The sequence below is a fragment of the Epinephelus fuscoguttatus genome, linkage group LG9 (assembly GCF_011397635.1).
Source record: "Epinephelus fuscoguttatus linkage group LG9, E.fuscoguttatus.final_Chr_v1".
NCBI classification, from domain to species: domain Eukaryota; kingdom Metazoa; phylum Chordata; class Actinopteri; order Perciformes; family Serranidae; genus Epinephelus; species Epinephelus fuscoguttatus.
In genome coordinates, this window is record NC_064760.1 from 32,744,948 (window position 1) to 32,764,559 (window position 19,612).

Genomic DNA, 19,612 nt, shown 5'->3' on the forward strand with positions numbered 1-19,612 from the left:
CCATGAAAAATATAGATTTATTTTTGGTTCTAAACAACTGAGGACAATTTGCGATGTGATCAAATGGAGCAGCACTGGTCCATCTTGTAACCATCACCAGCACATGTGCAGTCTTTTCAGCATACCAACACAGTGGGCTAAATTACAATAAATAAAAGCACCATGCACTCATGACTGTGAAAGCTGTCGCCCAAAAAGCCAATAATTGTTAAATGACACATACAGAGAGAAAATTTTCACAATCTGCCATCTGTGAATTAAAAGACTTGTAAACAGTTGTGGGTGTTATTTTTTTTCCCGCATTTCTCTCCTTCTATGCAAGCCGACTCAGCTCTGTGTACAGGAATTTGCTGCTCTGCTGCTACAAAGCAAATGCACCTGGACCTTTTGTGTGGAAATATAAATGACGTGGGCCAAAGAAACGCGAATGGAAATATTGATGAAAGACTCTGCTTGCTTGCAAAATGGCCTATTTACACTGCGTAATGATACAAAGTGTTGGTGTATCTGACTGAGATACGAGATGGCAGCGTGGGAATGAGGTTTCTCCCACGGATGGCTGTGGTGTCTCAGCTGCGTGTGCTGTACAGGTCTTCATCCTCAGGGCTGGACTGACCAAAGTCCATGAGAGAAGGGTCTGGCTTGAAACCGGAGCCCCCTGGAGGACAAGAGGAGAAATGCACCATATCTAAGCCAAAAGCACAGAAATATTACATGTTACACAAAATGATTAAACAGATCCAGACTGACAATAAATGCATCAGTAACATAAAATAAAACCACTAGATGACCCTAATTAGAACCAACAAAAGGTAAAAGAAAAACAGGGTTAAAGCCACAGCATCCTGTCAATCTTCCTGTATACAAATACAAAACCAGTGAACTTGTGTTCAGTACGTTGGGCATTAAAATCACAGAGACATCTCTCTCTCTAGAATAACTTGAATTCACCGTGATCTTTATGTGCTGGGTTTTGTGCAGGTGTTTTCCCTGGAGGCCGATGTTATTTGGCACAAACAGACTGGTTCTGTTATAATTTTTCAAATGTAGAATAAATTGTGATGCAATACAGGATCCCTGCATCGTAAAAATGTCTTTCTGGTCAGGTTAAAGCCAGACCGTCCAGTCATACAATGGACAAGGATAGTTTTCACCCAGCATGAACCCAAATGTTGACTCTGTAGCACTGCATCAGAACCCCTCAAATGGTTTTATGTGGTGGATATCATTCTTTGCTATCGAACAGAAGAATCCCACAGGTTATGGTTCAGTAGCTTGCAGAGCTCATTCACTCCTCAATCTGTCAAACATGATTGGGTTTTTCTGAGCTGGCTTGTGACGCAAATCAAAGTTCAGTGGAAAGTGACGAAAGTATGATCAAAGCTTTGCTTATCTCAAGACTAGAAAATGAGCACCACACACACTAACAAGCACAAGACATTTATATGCCGTATAGGTAATTTTCAGAAGAGAAGCAGTGTTTGTATATGTGAGTTTGTGTGCTTGAGTTAGCTGATGCCCAACTCTCGAACTGGCACAGTGGTGTAAGTGCAGCAGGTGTTTACAGTACCTTTGTTGTTTTCTGCTGCAGGCTGTTGAGGAGGTGATGGTGTGAGTGTCGGGGTTGGTGTCTCCTCAGCAGCAGCTTGTAGTGGGTCAGTTAACTCAGGTTGAGCAGCAGGTTCGGGCTCAGCTGATTCAACAACTGGCTCTGTGGAGAAATCAAAACACAACCCGGTCAGCAGCAGGAACATGAACTGGTATGTTTCCACCTTTATCAAAGCTGCTGTGACTTCATACTAATATTAGTAATACTCTTAACATTTGGAAAGTTCTCATTTGGCAGTTTACAACAAATCTGTTCTGGCCAGTCCCGATAAGAAGTATCTCAAGAGATGCATAAACAGCTTTCACAAACTTGTATGGGATCATTTTTACTGAGGAGCTTTCAATGGGACCATTGTCCATTTTTCACAAATAACTTTTTTGTCATATTTGCTGGAACTGTCACTATATTCTGAAAGTAGTACACAGGACAGATAATGTGAGAAAATAATCACATTCCCCTGCTTCCTCTTTGTGGCTCTAATGGCACCCAGACTGAAGGAAAACAACCAGTCAGAGTCGAGGATTGAGATTGATCGATTGATCAGTGCTGCCTAGTTTGGCAGTTTGACCGCCGTTCACAAGCAGTGACTGACACAACTGTCAGCTGTGCTAGAGACTCCTCGGCTCTGATTGGCTGTTTTCCTTCAGCTGCCATGGATTCTCGCAAATGCCATGAGAAGCACTTAGAGGAGGATGAGGAGGAGCATGACATATCTGTCTTATGTAATACTGTCTGGACATAGTGACAGCAAATATGACAAAAAGTTATTTTTATGAAAGTTACCAACTGTAGCTTCTACTGTACCTCCTTCATTTCCCATTAATCTGCCTCTGTGCCAACAGTAAGTTTCCAAGGAAAGCAGATTGATAATGGCATCATTTTAATCTTACACTACTAGTGCACTTTCTGGTCTTTGGTTTTGTCGGGCAGAATATTTCTGGTACCTGCTGGCTCGTCTGACGCGTTTGGAGCAAGTGGGGCTTCAGAGGAAGGAACGGACTCCACTTCTGGAGCCTCAGCTGGAGCAGCCTCTACTGGGGCAGCCTCAACTAGAGTGGCCTCCACTTGAACTGCCTCCACTGGAGCAGCCTCAGCTGAGGCAGCCTCAACTAGAGTGGCCTCCACTGGAGCAGCCTCCACTGGAGCAGACTCAACTGGAGCAGCCTCCACTGGTGCAACCTCCACTGGAGCAGCCTCCACTGGAGCAGCCTCCACTGGGGCAACCTCAACTGGAGCAGACTCAACTGGTGCAACCTCCACTGGAACAGCCTCCACTGGGACAACCTCAAGTGGAGCAGACTCTACTGTGTCCGGTTCTAAGCTTGGCGTGGACTCAACCGGTGCTTGTTTGGTGTCTGAGGGCTCCTTACTTTCAACGGGTGCAGATATTTCCTCAGAGGTTGTTGTGACCTCTGTCTCTGCCGGCACTGAATGTGGCACTAGATCTGTACAGGAGAGGAAATACAGCAAACCAACAGCAGAAGCGTTTGTGTGTTTGTGCGTGAAACAAAAGAGATGTAGACAGATACAAGCAGACAGAGATCAATATCTATGAAACCTGTGTTGGTGTCCGTGGGGGTCTGGTCAGGGGATGTCTCTGTAAGTGTTACTGATGACACTTCCTCTGTTCTGACAGCGACAGCAGGCTCATCAGAGAAAGGCACAGACTCTGCTGATTCCACCTCTTTCTCTGGGATTGAGCTGTCTCTGGTGGAGCTGGGCTCCTCAGCTACTGCAGACTCTGGATTTGGCACAGGAGCTGTCTAACAACATGTGGATAAAGAATAAAGGTTTAAAAGTGTTTAACCAAGACTTGCATTTATAATTCTATATCAAATTATAATGAATTTCACCATTTGATTAATCACAGTATAGCTGCACTTAATCTATAAACAGAACAAAGTGCAACAGATTTCTTGAACATTTCAGTTCTAATACGTTAGATTTATTACACTGACTAGAGGAAAAAAATAATCGCTTACATTAACATTTTAAATTTTAGGCGTTTAGCTAACACTATGGAGTGACTATGGTGTTTAACAGCAGTATAAGTTTTCATTTCTAGGTAACAAACTCTCCAAACCACTACGTATGACGCACAAAGAGCAAAGCAGCAGCAACAATACTAGCATCATGAAAGGACAAAGTGCTGGGAAAGGAAATGGAATACAACCTATTAAGATGCAGGAGGGATTTTTTGAGAAAGTAAAAAGTGTAGAGCGGAAATGGTTCAGTGGAAAGGGAGTTGCCATTCTATGGCTTGAACTGCTGTCTTGGTTTTAGTCACACACAGTGAAAATGGGCTTACAGTACTTTCTTTTGAGAAGTCGGTTACATCTGAATATAACAGTCATAACAAATCTGCTCTGTTCACCTCTGGATGTAAAGCAGGAACTTCTTTGGCGACAGGCTCCTGAGGTTTGGGGGTGAGGAGGGAAGACACTGCAGCGCTGCTCCACTGCCCCACAGCATACACCTTCTTACCTGTCACCTTGGGAGCACAAAAGACAATTAAAGTGTAAATAAACTCTGAAAATAAAAAGGCTTGTTGCTGGCATAAACAAGAGATCACGATTTGAAGAAGTAGTGTTACCTTAAACACAGCCACCGTTTGAGCTGGGTAACACACAGACGCTCCTGCACTCATCAGGCCCAGCGGAACAGCTAACCTCTTGAATTGAGAGCCTGAAATAAAGTTCACAATGAAAAATGTGGATCAATCTAACTTGGCACAAATGAAATCCTGGAGCCAAACTTGATCTGGGCCTGCTGCAGTGAGAAATGTCATTGAGCTGACTCCCCACAGAGGCAGAGAGAGGGAGAGGAGGAAAAGGACTGCTGATAAAACTGAAACAGAAACTTATTTTCACTTGTTTCTTACAAGCTGTAGCTACTTCTTTGTACCTCTGTGGTTAAGCAGTGAGGTTTGGGGGACTTGAGAGGCAAACTGTGGTATGCCAATGCTGATAATCAGTGACAGCTGTCTCTTATGACTGAGTCAAACTCAGGTTAAATGTGCTTCAAGTAAAACTGTATCATACATGCACCTGCTGTATGAAAAGAGTGTTGTGTTTTACCAAGTGACTGAGTTAAAGTGCAAAGGTATATGCTAAATAAACAAGGTAGATTTACACATTTTACACACTCACAGTCACATTCAGGGTAACATGAGAGTTGATAAATAGAAAATATGAGAACGATTTAAGTATAAACACAACTATAGACAGATTTAGTATGTACAGCTGTTACATTACCACACAACTGTTGGCAAAGGTCATTCCAAGCTAAAGGACCACTGGGCGAGCTTCCAGGCAGTGATATTGCAAGCAGCTTATAGCAGATCATTTTTTACTGATCCAAAATAGCCTGTTTCAAAAACTACATTGATACATCTAAATACCATGTGATAGTATTTATATAGCTCCTACATGAACCTGCTTGCAACAAGGTCTGCGGATTATCTTGAGTATCCAGGTCATGATTTCTGGAAAGAGACATTGCTGCTGAGTTTTTCAAATGAATTTTTTGGCGCTTTGAGCACCATAAGCATGTACAGAGCGCCTTGGCCAGTCTGGGTCTGACTGAGTGTATAGATGCAGGGGTAACTCAACTCCCAATTTGCATTATCTGGGTGTGTTAGTCCAACTCTAAGAAATTCAATTTAGTACGATTTCAGTCAAACTAACATGTTTACGTATATTTTAAAAGTCTGGCTTTAGTTGGACTAACACAATTAATCAATTTTCTCTAATGTTATGTAATCGTACCGTGTAATTTAATAACTCGGTATCAGCTTACCTTTCCGTGTCAAGAACATGCCAAGCAGGCCAGCCATGGTGATGGTGCCAAATCTGGGTAGGAAACCCGGTGGTGGATCTTTCAAGTAATAGTACACATCTGGGAAACACAGGAAGATAGTAAACATGATGACAAACATTCCTCCAGTTTTCTCAAGTCTGAATCCAACTCTGAGCCTCTGCTCATGTTGTCATAATACACTACACAAGCAGTAGTAATGTTGAGAGTGGTAACGTAACTAGTAATAATAATGATAACTAATGCCATGTGCAGCTTTTCTTACATATTTTCTGAGGCTAGGGACATAACGTGCACACAGATACAAAGATGCCGCAGAAAAACATTCACAATCACAGTATGTTAAATTATGTGTGATTTTATGATGTAACCTAACATACTGATACTCATATACTGGTGTTTGAGGAGGTTGTGAATAGTGCTTGTATGACAGGTCATTGTGATTTGGTAGTCATGCTTCTGCTCCTCAGAGTGCTCTCATCTAATTAGTGGCACCAGCTGATTTATTTCTTACACCTGGCAGGAATTCGTTTGTGTCTGTATCTGTTCTGTGAAGCACTCGTGTCAGTAGCACTGATGATAGTCGCGGACTGAAACATCTGCTGCTGTTTTTACTCACTCTTTATATATATATATATATATATATATATATATATATATATATTGCACTTTGAGCACCTGTACAGATGTCTTAAATAAATAGACCATTTTTGAATTGATCTCAGCCTGTTGACCTTTCTGTGGCTTTCAAACCCAGTTACATTGGTGTGTGGGTACCTCCTCTGCTGCCCTTGCTTATGTCATTTGTACCAACGCACCCCTAACAAGACTTTTTTGTTACCCCAAGTACCCTAAGACCTAACATACTTATTAAGTCATTTAATAAAGCCATTAATAGATGACTAAGTTGCACTATGTGAGATTTGTTTTTGGGGTGTCAGCACAAACACCAACAGTTATGCTTTGAGTTTCATGGAGGAAGAATATTACTTATATACAGACTGACACCTTCAGGTACCTACTGGTGACTCACCCTCTCCTGCATGATATAGATTAACACTTGTTGTCTTCACAGAGACACAGGCACCCTGCAGGAAACAGAGGACAAATGAACCACTTCAACAGGCCATCAAGAACACAACTACATCTGAGTCAGTGTGAAGTGTGTTTTTTTTCCCCCCATCTCCCGCACTATCAAACTGCCAAATCTCCTCGCAGCAAACCTTGCAGCTGCTGAGTTAACTGCACAAACACTATTTCCTGTCTGACTCCTGAACTTTTGCTGTTTGCAGAATCGTACCTGCACAGAGCACTCGCAGCACGTGGGATTGTGCTCTGTAACCGCAAACAAGGGGAACAAAAATCAGGGTTGGAAAACTAACACTGCAGGTGCAAGATAAGACCTCTTCAACGTGTCTTAGCTATTGTTCCACTCACATCACACTTATTTACATCTGTCAAAGGGCTGTACTTTTTGGGTTTAAAGTGTCAGACAGGATGTGAAAGTATGAGTTAATTCTGCAGCAGATGGTGTCTTTGAACTGTAACATGTTCTCATGTACCGCTGTAGATCCACACTGTAAAATACCTTAATAGCCTGGACAAATGGCAGTATGCCCTCTCTCGCTGTCGTTAACCCACTCTGAATAACACCCGGACTCTCTGGCACAAACTGGACCTGAGCAGACTGTGGCAGCGGGGTGTAGATGTTCAGCTAGGGACAGAGGCAAAGTCAGCATGTTCTGTAATTGTGACATTCAACACTTGAGTTATCTCACATCAGATGTGCTGACATGTGGGGGCAAACATACCTTTTCTCGAGTAACCAGTCCATCAGCTGGGACTTCACTTACTCTATACACCCGGATGGAGGCTATGCCGATCACCGTCGGGACGGCCACCATCACCACCTACGACACAATAACAACACAGACAGCACACAGGAACCACTTACTGAAAGATGGATGACTCATGCGGTCCAGTGGTGGAAATACAGATATTTAACATATTTAAAAATAGCACCTAAAGTGTAAAAACACTCCATTAAAAGAAAAAGTCCCGCAGTCACAATTTAACTTACACAAAAGTGTATAAGCGTGACAATTATAGATTATCAAAGCATTTAAAATAATCATTATGTAGCACTGAAGCTTTCCCAGTTTCTATAGACTATTATTATTGAAGCATTAACACCTAACCTGCATTTTACAGTTGTACTGTGCTCAGTTGGAGCTCGTTTAAAAGACTGTGGCTAATTCTAACTACAATATGTATCATATTTCTGAATAGTACTCAAATGCAGCGCTTAAATTAATATATTTAACTACTTTTTACCACTGATGCAGACATGTTTTGCAGTAGTGGCCACTGTAACCCGAACAACAGCCACTAATATGTATATGTGAGTTTACAATACATGTGAATTAGCTTAAAGTTACACCCAGGCTCATATAGCTATTATGGATCCAACTAAGCTAACTAATGCTATCTGTTTCCTGTGTTAAAATGGTCTAACGTCATATTGGCAAACGCAGCCAGGATTGACAATTATCAGCGGTTACACATGTTTCAGGAGGTCATTAATTGTGTGAGTAAGTTACAACTCAAACTGCTGTCAGCTAATGTAGTTAGACGCTGTGTAGTTAGCATTGACTCATTCAACGAGCTAGTACAGCACACAGAGTTAGCAAAGCTTTGTTCATGCAGCGTAGCGTTAAATGACTGTAAAGTGACAGTCGGTTCAAGTTTATATTAACGACTCAGGGGCAGTTTTGTGTTAACACGACCCCCGCTCATTCATTAAAAATGTACTTTGACGAAGAGGAAATGTCAAGCATTCACCTTGGCCGCCATGACAGCGCTCCTCCTTCTTCTACAGGCTCTGAGGCGCCGCTCTGAGATATGGTCACCTACTGCCACCTAATGGACCGCAGATGCAACTGCAACAGCCCGGCGCCAGGCCAGGGTGATCTCATCCAGAGTGGGTACAGTGTGTCCACACAGTGTTCTCAAGCTCCCAGGACTGGTTATGAATGTTAGTTTGTAAATTTGCATGCATGAAATCAAAATGATAAAATAAATGAATAAAAACAAATAAAATTAAAAAAAAAAATCGTTTTTTGGTCAGTGATATGGTGCTATATTTTGTGTCCATGTGGTTTAGTTCAATATAAAATGTTCAAAAGTTGACAATAAACTTACAGATTACAAGCATGTATTCTTATTTTGAGGATCTAGTGTAAAATGTCTGGTTTTAATCAGTTATGTGAGAATACCAGGGGGATGATGGTAAAAATGTCAATGTGGTTAAACCGTAAAAATGTTGTACCAATTAATTCAACTTGGAATTTCTCAATAAAACTCTAAATTAACTTGTTTAACATAATCTCTCCCAAGAATCATTTACTCGTGAATTAACGTAATGGAACAGCATTGTTCTAAATATTTTCATTAATGAAGTGTCAAGGTGATGTAACTACTATTCCAGGAGCCTTTTTGTTACTCATGTGCAGGAGGACTACGTGCCAAGGAAACCATAAAAGGTATATTTTACTAGATATATACTGAAGTACTTTACTTTTATAGCTTCCTTGCAATGTGATAGGAAATTATACCACAGAGAAGGACTTAGAGTTAGAGGCTCCCTTTGTAAACATTTTTAAAGAAATGTAACGTTATTAATCTGTCACTGTGGCTCCATGTGTAAAGAAATTGTGCATGATATGCAGTGGTTTATTAGTAGCAAGGAAAGGCAGGTAACTGTCCGGGTGCCCCAGACCTCAGGGGGCTCCAAAATCTCCTAATTCAAGTCTGAATTTTTTCTGTTTAATCACTAGCTAATTTGAGGGGGATTTAGCACAATTTAGGTGAATTATTAACAAGGTAAATCTGGCATTATCACTAAATTTTATGGCAATGTCTTGTAAAGGGACTCTGTGCCAAAATCTCCCTTTAAGAGCTTTATTTTATAATATTTCACTTCATGTTGTGTTCACATGTTGTATGCTCCTAAATGAAGTTTATTTAAAATCACCACAAACCAACACACATTAATTATTGTCCCAGCATAGTGGAGTGCACTGGTTGTGTTGGGAACTCTGGGGTGATAAGGTTCATACACAGCAGCACACAGGGGGCAAATAAAGTAGGGCCCAACAGTTAAGTTTTGCCCTGTGGACCCCAAACAGGTGTAGAATAAGATGGATGTCATGGGTGGATACATGGTAGTTACAAAATACTAAAAATAGGTGTAAAACATTTTAGGTAACTGAAATAGAAAAAAAATAAATAAACTAGACTTCAGAAAAAACCCCCGAAAAGATGTAGCGTTCTTATAAAACGATCTAAAATAAAATAAAAATATACAGGGAATGTCTTTAGTTTTTGTCAATTTGTCAACACAACAAGCTTGAGGAGCCACTGGTGTATATGTTTATTGAGACTATAGGATATCTACATCACTGTAGTCAAGTGCTTTCACAAAGTGTATGTTTGTATTGTAATACCTATTCTGAACTTCTTAAATCTTGTCCCTAACAAATACTTAAAATGGAAACTAATAAAAACTAAACTAAAAATGAACATTCTCTAATTAATAAAAGCTAAACTGAAAGGAGCAAACCCACTCTGGAAACTAACTGAAACTAAACTGAATTGAAAACTAAATTTCAAAATAACAATGAAAACTAATGAAAAATAAAAAACTGTAATAACTGTGGGTAGTTAGTTACTTTCAGGTGGATTATTATTTGCTCAAAGGCATTTTAGATCTACACTTTAACTGTTGCAGGAATCAGACACATCATGTGGCCTCCTGGTTTACTGGATAATGTCTGCCCCTAATTTGAAATCAGCTCATGTTCTTCCTGGTAACATAGAAAAACACACTTTAATGCTGTTTCAATAAATCTGAGAAATGGTACACATGAACAGATCATAGCTCATAGTGCAGAGGATTCAGTTTATTGAAGTCAAAGTTTAACAACTTAAGTTTACAATCTGTATTTTTTGTAATATATATTCATATATATGAAACCAAAAAAGGCTACTTTAGGAAGAATAAATGTCATTTTCTTTCTTTTTTAATATCATCTTTAGTCAGTTTAATGTACAGAATAACAGTAAGCTAATATTATCCTTGAAAAAGAGCAATATGTTCCTTTTTTAATGTCGCAGTGCAACTTACATCTTACACACCTGTGCAATGTACCATGAGGTGTACACCCCTGAAAGAACACACAGTGGAATCTCCCTTTTCGGCCTGTTTCTGCAGGTCTACACACACAAAGGTCTGGGAGGGATAAACACAGTCTGTGCCTACAAATCAAAACTCGCACCTCGTAATCTACAGTTTGTCGCCTGCTCAGCGGAGCAGGGGTTGGAAAAAAGAAGACCACTACAGATGAGAAACGGAGAGAGATCTGCAGACTAAAACTGTCCTGTAACTCATCTACAGCTGTGTGTGTGTGTGTGTGTAGGATCGCCATTATAGTCAGTCCATCGTTGCCAAAGAGAGGGTTGGGAGGCACAGGGAAAGTGCTTGCATCATTTAGTTTCTTTGTGGTACTCTCAAATTAACCATTCAAAAAACATGAGCTATATCTCTGGGGTGTGTTTGATATTTCACAACAGTGTGACATGATGAGAAACCTGAACCTACACTCAAAGAACTACAGTAAAATATGAAGGATAAGTACAGATAGTGCTGGATGCAGCGCGTGCTACGCATGTCTGTCAGAGTCTTAGACACTGGGGGGCACCGTTGAGTCCTTGGCCTGATATTGCAGATGAAATGATTCATCCGGGTTTCACAGACATTACAGACCATTTAAAGTAGAGGTCTTTGACCGCCCAGTATCAACCATATGCTTAGAGGGAATGTCAAAATAGCTGTTAGAAGTGACCGTACTGTAATCTCTCTCAGGTAAGATTCCTGAAGCCTTTGGACACGTGTCAGTCTCTCTATGTAAACCAAAACATCAAATTGAAACCTCCTTACAGGATGCTAATGGAGGATCTGCATTAGATTAAGTAACTGAGCAGCAGAAATGCCCTCCTCAGTCATTGTACAGTGTGTGTCTTTAAACACTATCTAATGAAAAACAAAATCTATGAGCATACAAATAAAAGGTCATTCTTCAACAGTACTTTTGCATGTAACATGCGCTACAAGTCTAATTATCTTGCAATCATGAGAGGAAGAATAAATAAAAAAAAAAAAAACAAACAGAAAGAAAGAGAACACAAATGATCCACAATATTTTACCCTGTCCAATCAAATCAGTCCCAGGACTTTTCTCATGCAACACATCACCAGGAGAAGGGTCAGCCGTGATGTAAACCAGTAAATCAACTGTTGGTGATGGTGGTTGTTGTTGTCGTTGTTGTTGTCTGCCTCCTAGTTGTTCAACTGCTAAACACCCTGCATCTACAGAGTGAAGAGGGGGACACTGCAAAACCTTGGCATAGAATACATCATACTTTACATTATATCTATGACACAAAACGTAAATAGATTTATATATTCTTCTATGTTTAAATATATTTGTAGACTGTACACAAATCTTTAGAAAATGAGACGGCAAATGCTTTTTACCTGATATTTTGAACAGCAATGGTAAAGAGGCCGATGAGACATAGACCCTGTGATGCAGCCAATGTGATATAGAGATATAGAAAGTGCATTCTTTGTAGTGAGTGACTCCTTTGAAAAGAACTCTCTAGCTCTTGCATTCGCTGTTTAAAAAAGAAAAAAAGAAGAAGAAGAAAAGAAAAATTGTTTTGCACCCACGCAAATACATACTCTCTGTCTTCCCTCCGCTACCTCTAGAAGCATATCACAGTGGTAGTGGAACGCAAACATTTACATCAGTATACACAGCAGTATACACATATACACAAGTCTTTGACGACTAGAGAGAGAGAGGAAACAAAAAAAAATAAGAGAAGGAGGAGATGGACAGAAACACAGAGAGAGAGGAAAAGAAAGAGAGGGAGAGAGAATGCAAACTGAACTGTAGGATTGCACTCAGTCAGAGGAGCCTCCTTCTGCAGATAAAATTGTGTGTGTTTTTTTTTTTAACAGTTCACAGTTTGAAATAGTGTGCAACTAGCCCGCACGATGGTCCCTCAATGCTCGTGACGCTTGTGTTCACCGCATCCCAGAGGGAAATGGATAAACAGATAAACCAGCAGCGATGGCTACCTTTCACAGTCTCATACTAAAAAGTCACTACTGTCCCCCACACTGTCCCGTCAGATCAGCCTGGAATAACAAGTGAGGTCCCTGTAAATCAACGAGATATGCAGTGAGAGAACAAAAGAGAGAGAGAGAAAGGGGGAGAACTGGTGGCTCTGGGTGCAAAGTTCATCAGTACAAAAGTACAGTGCTGTGGTGAAAAGGATTCTCCTCTGTATTGCTGCTACATAGCTCCCCCTGCCCCCTGAAATCAAGAGGAAGAAAATAACAAAAACCAAGAGAATACAAAGGAACCAATGTGTTTAAAAAGTCTCCTTTTTTTCCCATTTTGCTTGACAAGCGTGTGGAGTTTATGCTGAGTTCCATAGACAAAGGAAGATTAATGCTTTCTGTTCAGGCATGCAATAGGCACCCTGTGGGGTCCTCAGGATTATCAAAAGTTCATACACGCAGGTCTCAGACTGTTCCCTCTATGATATTTACACATCTTACAATGTGTGTTCCTGTGTGTGTGTGTGTGTGTGTGTGTATGTGTGTGTGAGTGCGTGCTCAGAGTTGTGATCAGGAGAGAGGATTCGGCTAAAGCTCTGTGTGTTTGTGTGTGTGAGTGAGAGTGTGTGTGTGTGTTTGTGTGTCAGTTCAGTCTTCGCTCCCCTTTCTCTTTCTCACACATGTGTCTCGATGAAGGAGTGTGTGTGGGTCATGAGAGGTGCGGCCAGCGGGGAGAGGTCGTCCTGGCCGTTGGTGCCGGGACTGAGCTGGCAGATGTCTGAGTAGAGCTCGCTGTGCCACTGCTTCCACTCTCTGAAGGTCTGGGAGCACAGGCCAGGGTCCTCCAGGAGGGCACAGATTACCGCCAGCTCGGACTCTTTGGCCTGAGGGGGGAGAAGGAAAGAGACACCAGGGAGTTACCACATTGAATCCTCAAACGTCTAATTCTACTTTAAATCTCCAAATCCTCTGTCTGTGTTACCTTCAAGGTGCTGCGGAGGGCTCGGACCCGGTGCAGCCGGTCGTTGAGCAGAGGGTCCCTGGCTCTCTGCGTGAAACAACGTCGGAACTCCTGCCTGCCGCAGGGTCTCGGGTCCCCCAGGGCTGTCACGTTGGCTTGTTCCAGGGCCCGGTACAGCTGCTCTAGCCCGTCCAACTGCTCCGGCTCACGTCCCTCTGACACCCGCCGCTCTCTTCCCTCTGACACCCTCCTCTCTCTGCTCTCAACTCTCAACTCCCGCAGGTCTGAGACACCCAGGAGAGTGAGAGTCAGATTCAGTGCTAGAATTACACACTGAGCCCCATGTGGATATACAGAGGTGTGTTTAATATAGAGCAGAAACAATTAGTTGAATAATCAATGAGCTGATTGACAGAAAAAGAATCAACAACCATCTTGATAATTATTGTTTTTTTTTCACCAAAATGGAAAAAAATCCACAACTTAGAGCCCCAAATATGTGAATACTTGCTGAGTTATATATGATGGTTATCTGACCGTTTTGCTATTTTGGACAGTTAGTAGACGAAACAAGCAATATGAAATTGTCAGTGTGAACTTTTGGGCTCACTATTTTCTCACGTCTAATGTTCTTGCATGAAGCCCAAATTTTTTGGTTTGTGCACCCGTAAAATAAACACTTTTGTAACAGGGGTTCATGCAGATTTACCATTTTCACTTGAATAATTTTTGGAGGCAAAACTACAAGTTGCCTTTGTCCACAAGAAAAAAGCAAACATTACTTTAAAAAGTTCAAAAATATAACTGTATGCAACAGAATCTTTTTAAAAAATCTTTTCATCATCTTGTGTGCTCCAGGTTGAAAACCACTGCTCTAAATGCAGTAGTGACATATAATCAAGCACATGCTGTACTTAAATACAATTTTGAGGTACTTGTACTTTACCTATATATTCCATTGTATGCGACCGCGTGATTGCACTCCACTGCAACTCCTGACTCCACTATTTTTATTTCACAGCTATAGTTATGTTACAGATTAAACTTTGTATGTATAATAATTGCTTAATTAAGATTGTTATTTCCTTTACATGCTTTTTAACTTTTTCTCTGACTTTGTTAAAACCCACTATGTAGAGAAAAAGTGAGCCTTCACTCTCCAAACTGGGGTTGGACGTTTGATGGTTGCAGGTTTCAGAATACAGATATAAGTCTGTACAATATCAGTATATTATTGTTCAAAAAGCAAAGCACATTCTGTTTATGTTTATGATCTATTTTTTGCCACTGTATCTGTGTATATTTGATAGGTTACTATATATATTTTTTGTACTATACTATATATCTTTCTTCTCTTGTAAGGAGCACCTGTAACGGCGACAATTTCCACTGGGGATCAATTAATTATCTCTGATTCTGATTCTGATTAAGCTGCATTATTTTATCAAATAAGGAAAAGTATTTTTTTTATGTTCTTTACTGTGTATGAACAACAGACAAAAGACTCCCTGTTCGAGTTCTCATGAAGAAACTATTATAAAACTCCAACAACAGAAATTCTTATAGACTTATTTTAGAGGGGTATAGCTACATAAAAAACAATCACAGAGCAGCAGATAGAGAGCTTATGAGCATCCATCATATTTAACCCTGATTTACAGGTGGGTTCTCTGAGACCCAAAACTTCTGAAACATATCATCTATTCAAAATCATGTTTATAAGCAGCTTTCCTAAAAACAGTGTTCAGTGTGTTTTATAAGCTGTTCAAGAGTCACATTTCACTGCAAAATGAAATGCTTACATATCTTACATATCATTGCATCAGTGGTAGTAATCCAATAATATTATGTTTCATAATATATCACTGACAGGGGCCTATGTTCTTTTTTTAAAGATTATTTTTTGGCATTTTTGCCTTTATTAGGTAGGAAAGTCTAGGGCGAAATGGAGACAGAGTGGGGATGACATGCAGCAGGGCCAGAGTTGGAATCAACCCCCTGGCTGCTGCGGTAAGGACATAGCCTTTGTACGTGTAATAACTACTTTTACTTTTGATATTTTCTTATTAATGATACTTAGGTACTTTTGCTTTAGTAACATTTTCAATGCAGGACTTTTACTTGTAATGGAGTTATTCTATAATGTGGTATTGTTACTTTTATTTAAGTAAAAGATCAGAATACTTCCTCCACCACTGCCTAAATGACACCGTTTTAGCCATAATATATTTATGATAAATTTGCACTATCTGTCAATTTGCCCCTATATCCTGTGTAACATGACCTGCCCAGGTCCACTTTCATCTGTACTCTGTTTACACATGCCTTTTTTAATATTACAACAAAGTTAATATACAGTACTGTAAGTTCTGACACACTATAGTCTTTAATTAAGGAAATCATCATGTGTTGCACAATATTTTTGACCCATTAGCCACTTAAGTCTACTCTTCTGAGGACGTCTCCCTGTGTTTTTAAGTGTTTGTGCATACTGCTGCCTCTGTCCTTGTACAAAACAAACTGTGTGTTATTGCCTTACCCTCCTCACCCTCGAGCATATCTGCAGTCTGCCCCTCTGCCTCCTCGTCCTCGCTCCTCTCCTCCATATGAGCTGAGGTGTGCAACAACTTTCCTGGCATGGGGTCCCTGTTCCTAGGCAGACTCTGGCTGCGCTGCTTGTGAGAGCGTCGGTGTGTGTGGCTGTGTGTGTGAGGACCTCGCTCCAGAGGAAAGGGCCCGTCCCGCTCCCTGTCTCTCTCTGCGGCGTGATGTCTCCGTACGGGTAGTGTGGCTTGCCTGCGTCTCTCCGGGGACATGCCCTGTCTGCCCAGCCCGCCGTACAGCCCCATCTCTCCAGCCATGCTCCCCATTAGGCCCCCATAATCACTCTCCCCCGGCGCTGTCTGGAGGAAGTGCAACCCTGCGCTGGTCAGAGGGGTCTCAATGAGGTCCTGCCAGGAGCGGCGCTCACGATGGGAGGAGCGGCAGCCGGATGAGTGGGTACTGGTGCTGCCTGTGCCCGTGCCCATGCCCATGCCATCTCCACGCTGGTCCTCGGCTGAGGAGTGGGAGTGCGTGGACTCGCTGGAGAAGTGTCGGCCGTGCTTGGGCTCCGGGAACGGGCTAGAGGAATTGACCTGGAGAGGGAGAGGGGAGGTGGAAGAGACCATCTGTGGAGGGATGGGGGATGTGGAGGCACTCATTGATGGAGGGAGTGGAGACGGAGTGGAGCGCATAAGGCTCATGGAGCTGACAGAGCGGGGCAGCTGGTCATAACTGTGGAGGAAGTTAGCCTGAAGGGCCAAGGGTTTGTGAGGCGGACAGGTTGGTTGGTATGCAGAGGAGTGAAGAGGGATGGATGGACGTTGACAGAAAGGTGACAGGTGAGCACAGATACAAGGAAAATGTGACCCGCAAAACAAGGACAGGGAGGAAGTGTGCAAGGAAGGAGAGAAGAAAGAAGGACAGGAGAATATAAAAGGCAGAAAGAGAACAAAAGATGAGCAAAAAAGCAATGAGATGGCAGATGAGTAACTCCAGGAATGACTGATATGACTTTTGCATGGCTCAGCTGGGAGAAGACACCAGCGCCACTGAACCATCTTCTGGTAAAAGTCTATTCCAGTGTTACATTATCTTTCAGGGATGTGATGAGAAATGGCAATTGTCGCCACCTAGAGGTCAGATTGTGAAGAAGTTCTGGCAGCAGAACACAGACAAGTGATGGTCTTGGCTGCTTACCGAACCAGATACTCTCACACTCTGATGTTTTATTAATGCTGAGAGCTCTGCTCTATGCAGCTCAGAAAACTGTGGGGCTTTTAGGAATAAAATATTCTATCAGAATGAAACCCTGCAAAGAAAATGTTGAGTATGTGCGTGTGTGTGTGTACTTACTGATGGCGTGCGGTGATAAGTATCACAGAGGGATGAGGGACCCTCCTGTTTGAGCGTCATTGAGCCATCCACCTCGTCTTGATCGCTCTCACTCCAGTAGTCTGAAATTGAGATAAAAACAGAGACACACACACGTACATGTTAGCATTTTATGGAAGAAAGGGTAAAGTCAGTAACATCTAGCCAACTGAATCTGTCTCACCTTCGTCAGGGCGTGGAACCTTGTCATCTGGTGTGTAGCCAATAGCAGCTAACCCCAACCGGTTCATCCACCTAAAGGAAACAAGGAAAAAGAAGAAAGGTGAAAGATGTAAAGAAAGGAAAGAAAGGCTGCAAAGGATAGATGAGAGGAAGAGAAGAGTGGAGGAGGGGAAAGGATGGGTTATATTGGGTAAACGGTAGGTGATGAATAAAAAACTTTCACTTTAAATAATTTAAACGGTGTCTCTTAACAGTTAATATCCGTCTGACTGACTCCATCCCCCGATGAGGAGAGAAAAGCATCGAGATAATTAAAGAGATGGATGCAGAAACAGAGGAGTGACAATCCTCTATCCCATTCTCTCCCAACACTCAGTCACAGACGGCGGTCTTTCTCTACATCCACAGTTCCTGTCCTCTTCCACCCCTCTGTCAGATCCTGGCCTGTCCTGTGACTCTCTGCAGACACCCAATAATAAGGTCACTACTAAGAATAGAGGACCTGCCTGTGCATGAGGAACAGGAAACATGTCATACTAGGAAGTTAATCCTAGATTAAAAGGGACCTTTAGATGTAAAGTTCATACTTGTATTTTGGAGTTCTGCTAGAACATGTTTACATGCTTTAATGTAAAAAAAAAAAAAAAAACACTTTTTCTTCATACTGTCTGTGCTGGAACACCTGTATTCACCCTCTGTCTGAGACGCTCCGTTTTAGTGCCTGTCTCTTTCCAAGTCTGCTCTGATTGGTCAGTTTTTCAGGTCTTCGATATCTCATCATCTCTGCACCATCATTGAAGCTGGGGAAAGACTTTAAGGGAGTATAGTAGCACTTTCTACCCCAAAATATTAGAACCTAGAACTCTTGCAATAGTGCGCCTAAAGCAGATGACGAGAAATCTGTACCGAACTGCTGTCAGCTTGTCTCGAAAGTAGAAAAAAAGCCTCGGAAACAGAGTATTCAGAACAGTCTGAAGCCTGAGGTTTTGCTCACAGGGATTACTTTTACATATGTTTACCTCATTATATGAAACTTTGGCCATGTTTAATATGAACATACGGCATTCTTATATATATATGACAGAAAATAAGGGAAAGCATGATAAGTACCATTTAACCTTTTTTTTCCCATGAAAAGACCAAACCTAACCATGAATTAATTAAATTCAAATAAACCCTGGGAAAGCTTATTCCTCTGTGCCTTCAGGCTCCATTGTCCAAAAACTATTAAAACACATCATGCCAGAGGTGCTTAGCGCATCACATATGTCTTTATCCTTGAATGAAAATAGTCCCAAACAAATGAACTGGTACCTCCTGTTTGAGTAATGTTTGCTAAAAACTACATACCCAGCTGCAGTAGGAAATTAATGAGCCTTTTCAAAAAATAAATAAAAGTATATATTTGTAAGCCATTTTTAAAGATTTGCATCTTCATTAGGGAACAAATGGGCTAGGGGAGCTCCACATAGGACAGGGAAGTCAAACTGTACGAGTGAGAGACGGAGAAACACATTGCAGACTTTGAGCTTTTCACAGGATTTGCTGTGAATAAAGACAAGTTATCTCAGTCACTTTTGACCATCAGTTTTGTCTTTTCCTTGAATTCAATCTTTAGAATGACTTTTAATTATCTGCCTGCAAGCTGTGTTTTGTTTGGTGGGGTGGCCTCTGGGGCTCAAGCCCCAAATGGGTTTTCAAAAGCCTGACATCTTTTAGGTTTTAAAATACCTTCAACTTTGTGTCAATCAGATAATAATATATATATATATATATATATATATATATATATATTCCCTATAAAGAAAGACTACTAAAGACCACACTTACTTGGCATTGTTTTGGATTCTTGATTCGCAATTAGAGCAGCTTAGTTTATTACGGCTTGGATTCAAATGTAGCTAAACATTCATCTGTGAACTCTACTCCAGCACAGTGT

The 19,612-nt window shown here is 41.3% G+C and overlaps 2 protein-coding genes across 5 annotated transcripts in view; both read right to left on the reverse strand.

The window, feature by feature from the left end:
* On the reverse strand, window positions 1–8,358 carry apool (apolipoprotein O-like). Of its 2 annotated transcripts, none has more exons than XM_049586326.1 (11): window positions 8,267–8,358; window positions 7,237–7,335; window positions 7,014–7,139; window positions 6,459–6,513; window positions 5,408–5,506; window positions 4,203–4,294; window positions 3,984–4,100; window positions 3,168–3,372; window positions 2,554–3,054; window positions 1,571–1,711; window positions 1–658 (listed from the first exon to the last, which is right to left on the reverse strand). In XM_049586326.1, the coding sequence occupies exons 1-11, from the start codon at window positions 8,276–8,278 to the stop codon at window positions 570–572; spliced, it is 1,536 nt and encodes a 511-aa protein (XP_049442283.1). In that variant the 5' UTR covers window positions 8,279–8,358; the 3' UTR covers window positions 1–569. The 2 variants fall into 2 exon arrangements, with proteins under 2 accessions (XP_049442283.1, XP_049442282.1); XM_049586325.1 differs by having other exon boundaries at window positions 1–688.
* A 2,031-nt stretch (window positions 8,359–10,389) lies between these two features.
* The window catches only part of si:ch211-26b3.4 (connector enhancer of kinase suppressor of ras 2), an 82,148-nt gene continuing 72,925 nt past the window's right edge, over window positions 10,390–19,612 (reverse strand). The window contains exons 20-24 of one of the 3 annotated variants that reach the window (XM_049586573.1): window positions 17,675–17,745; window positions 17,473–17,573; window positions 16,115–16,868; window positions 13,597–13,859; window positions 10,390–13,498 (exon numbers count right to left, since the gene is read on the reverse strand). In XM_049586573.1, the coding sequence (XP_049442530.1) occupies window positions 13,289–13,498; window positions 13,597–13,859; window positions 16,115–16,868; window positions 17,473–17,573; window positions 17,675–17,745 (1,399 nt within the window). In that variant the 3' untranslated portion in view covers window positions 10,390–13,288. The remainder of the gene's footprint in view (window positions 13,499–13,596; window positions 13,860–16,114; window positions 16,869–17,472; window positions 17,574–17,674; window positions 17,746–19,612) is intronic. The other 2 variants (XM_049586574.1, XM_049586575.1) reach the window with 2 other exon arrangements.

What these genes read in the sequence shown, in the direction of transcription:
- apool (XM_049586325.1), bottom strand. An exon ending in TTCCTGCTTTACATCCAGAG is followed by an intron (nt 3,373 to 3,983) that starts GTGAACAGAGCA and finishes ACATGTTGTTAG; the next exon opens with ACAGCTCCTGTGCCAAATCC. An exon ending in CGCGTCAGACGAGCCAGCAG is followed by an intron (nt 1,712 to 2,553) that starts GTACCAGAAATA and finishes ATTTCTCCACAG; the next exon opens with AGCCAGTTGTTGAATCAGCT.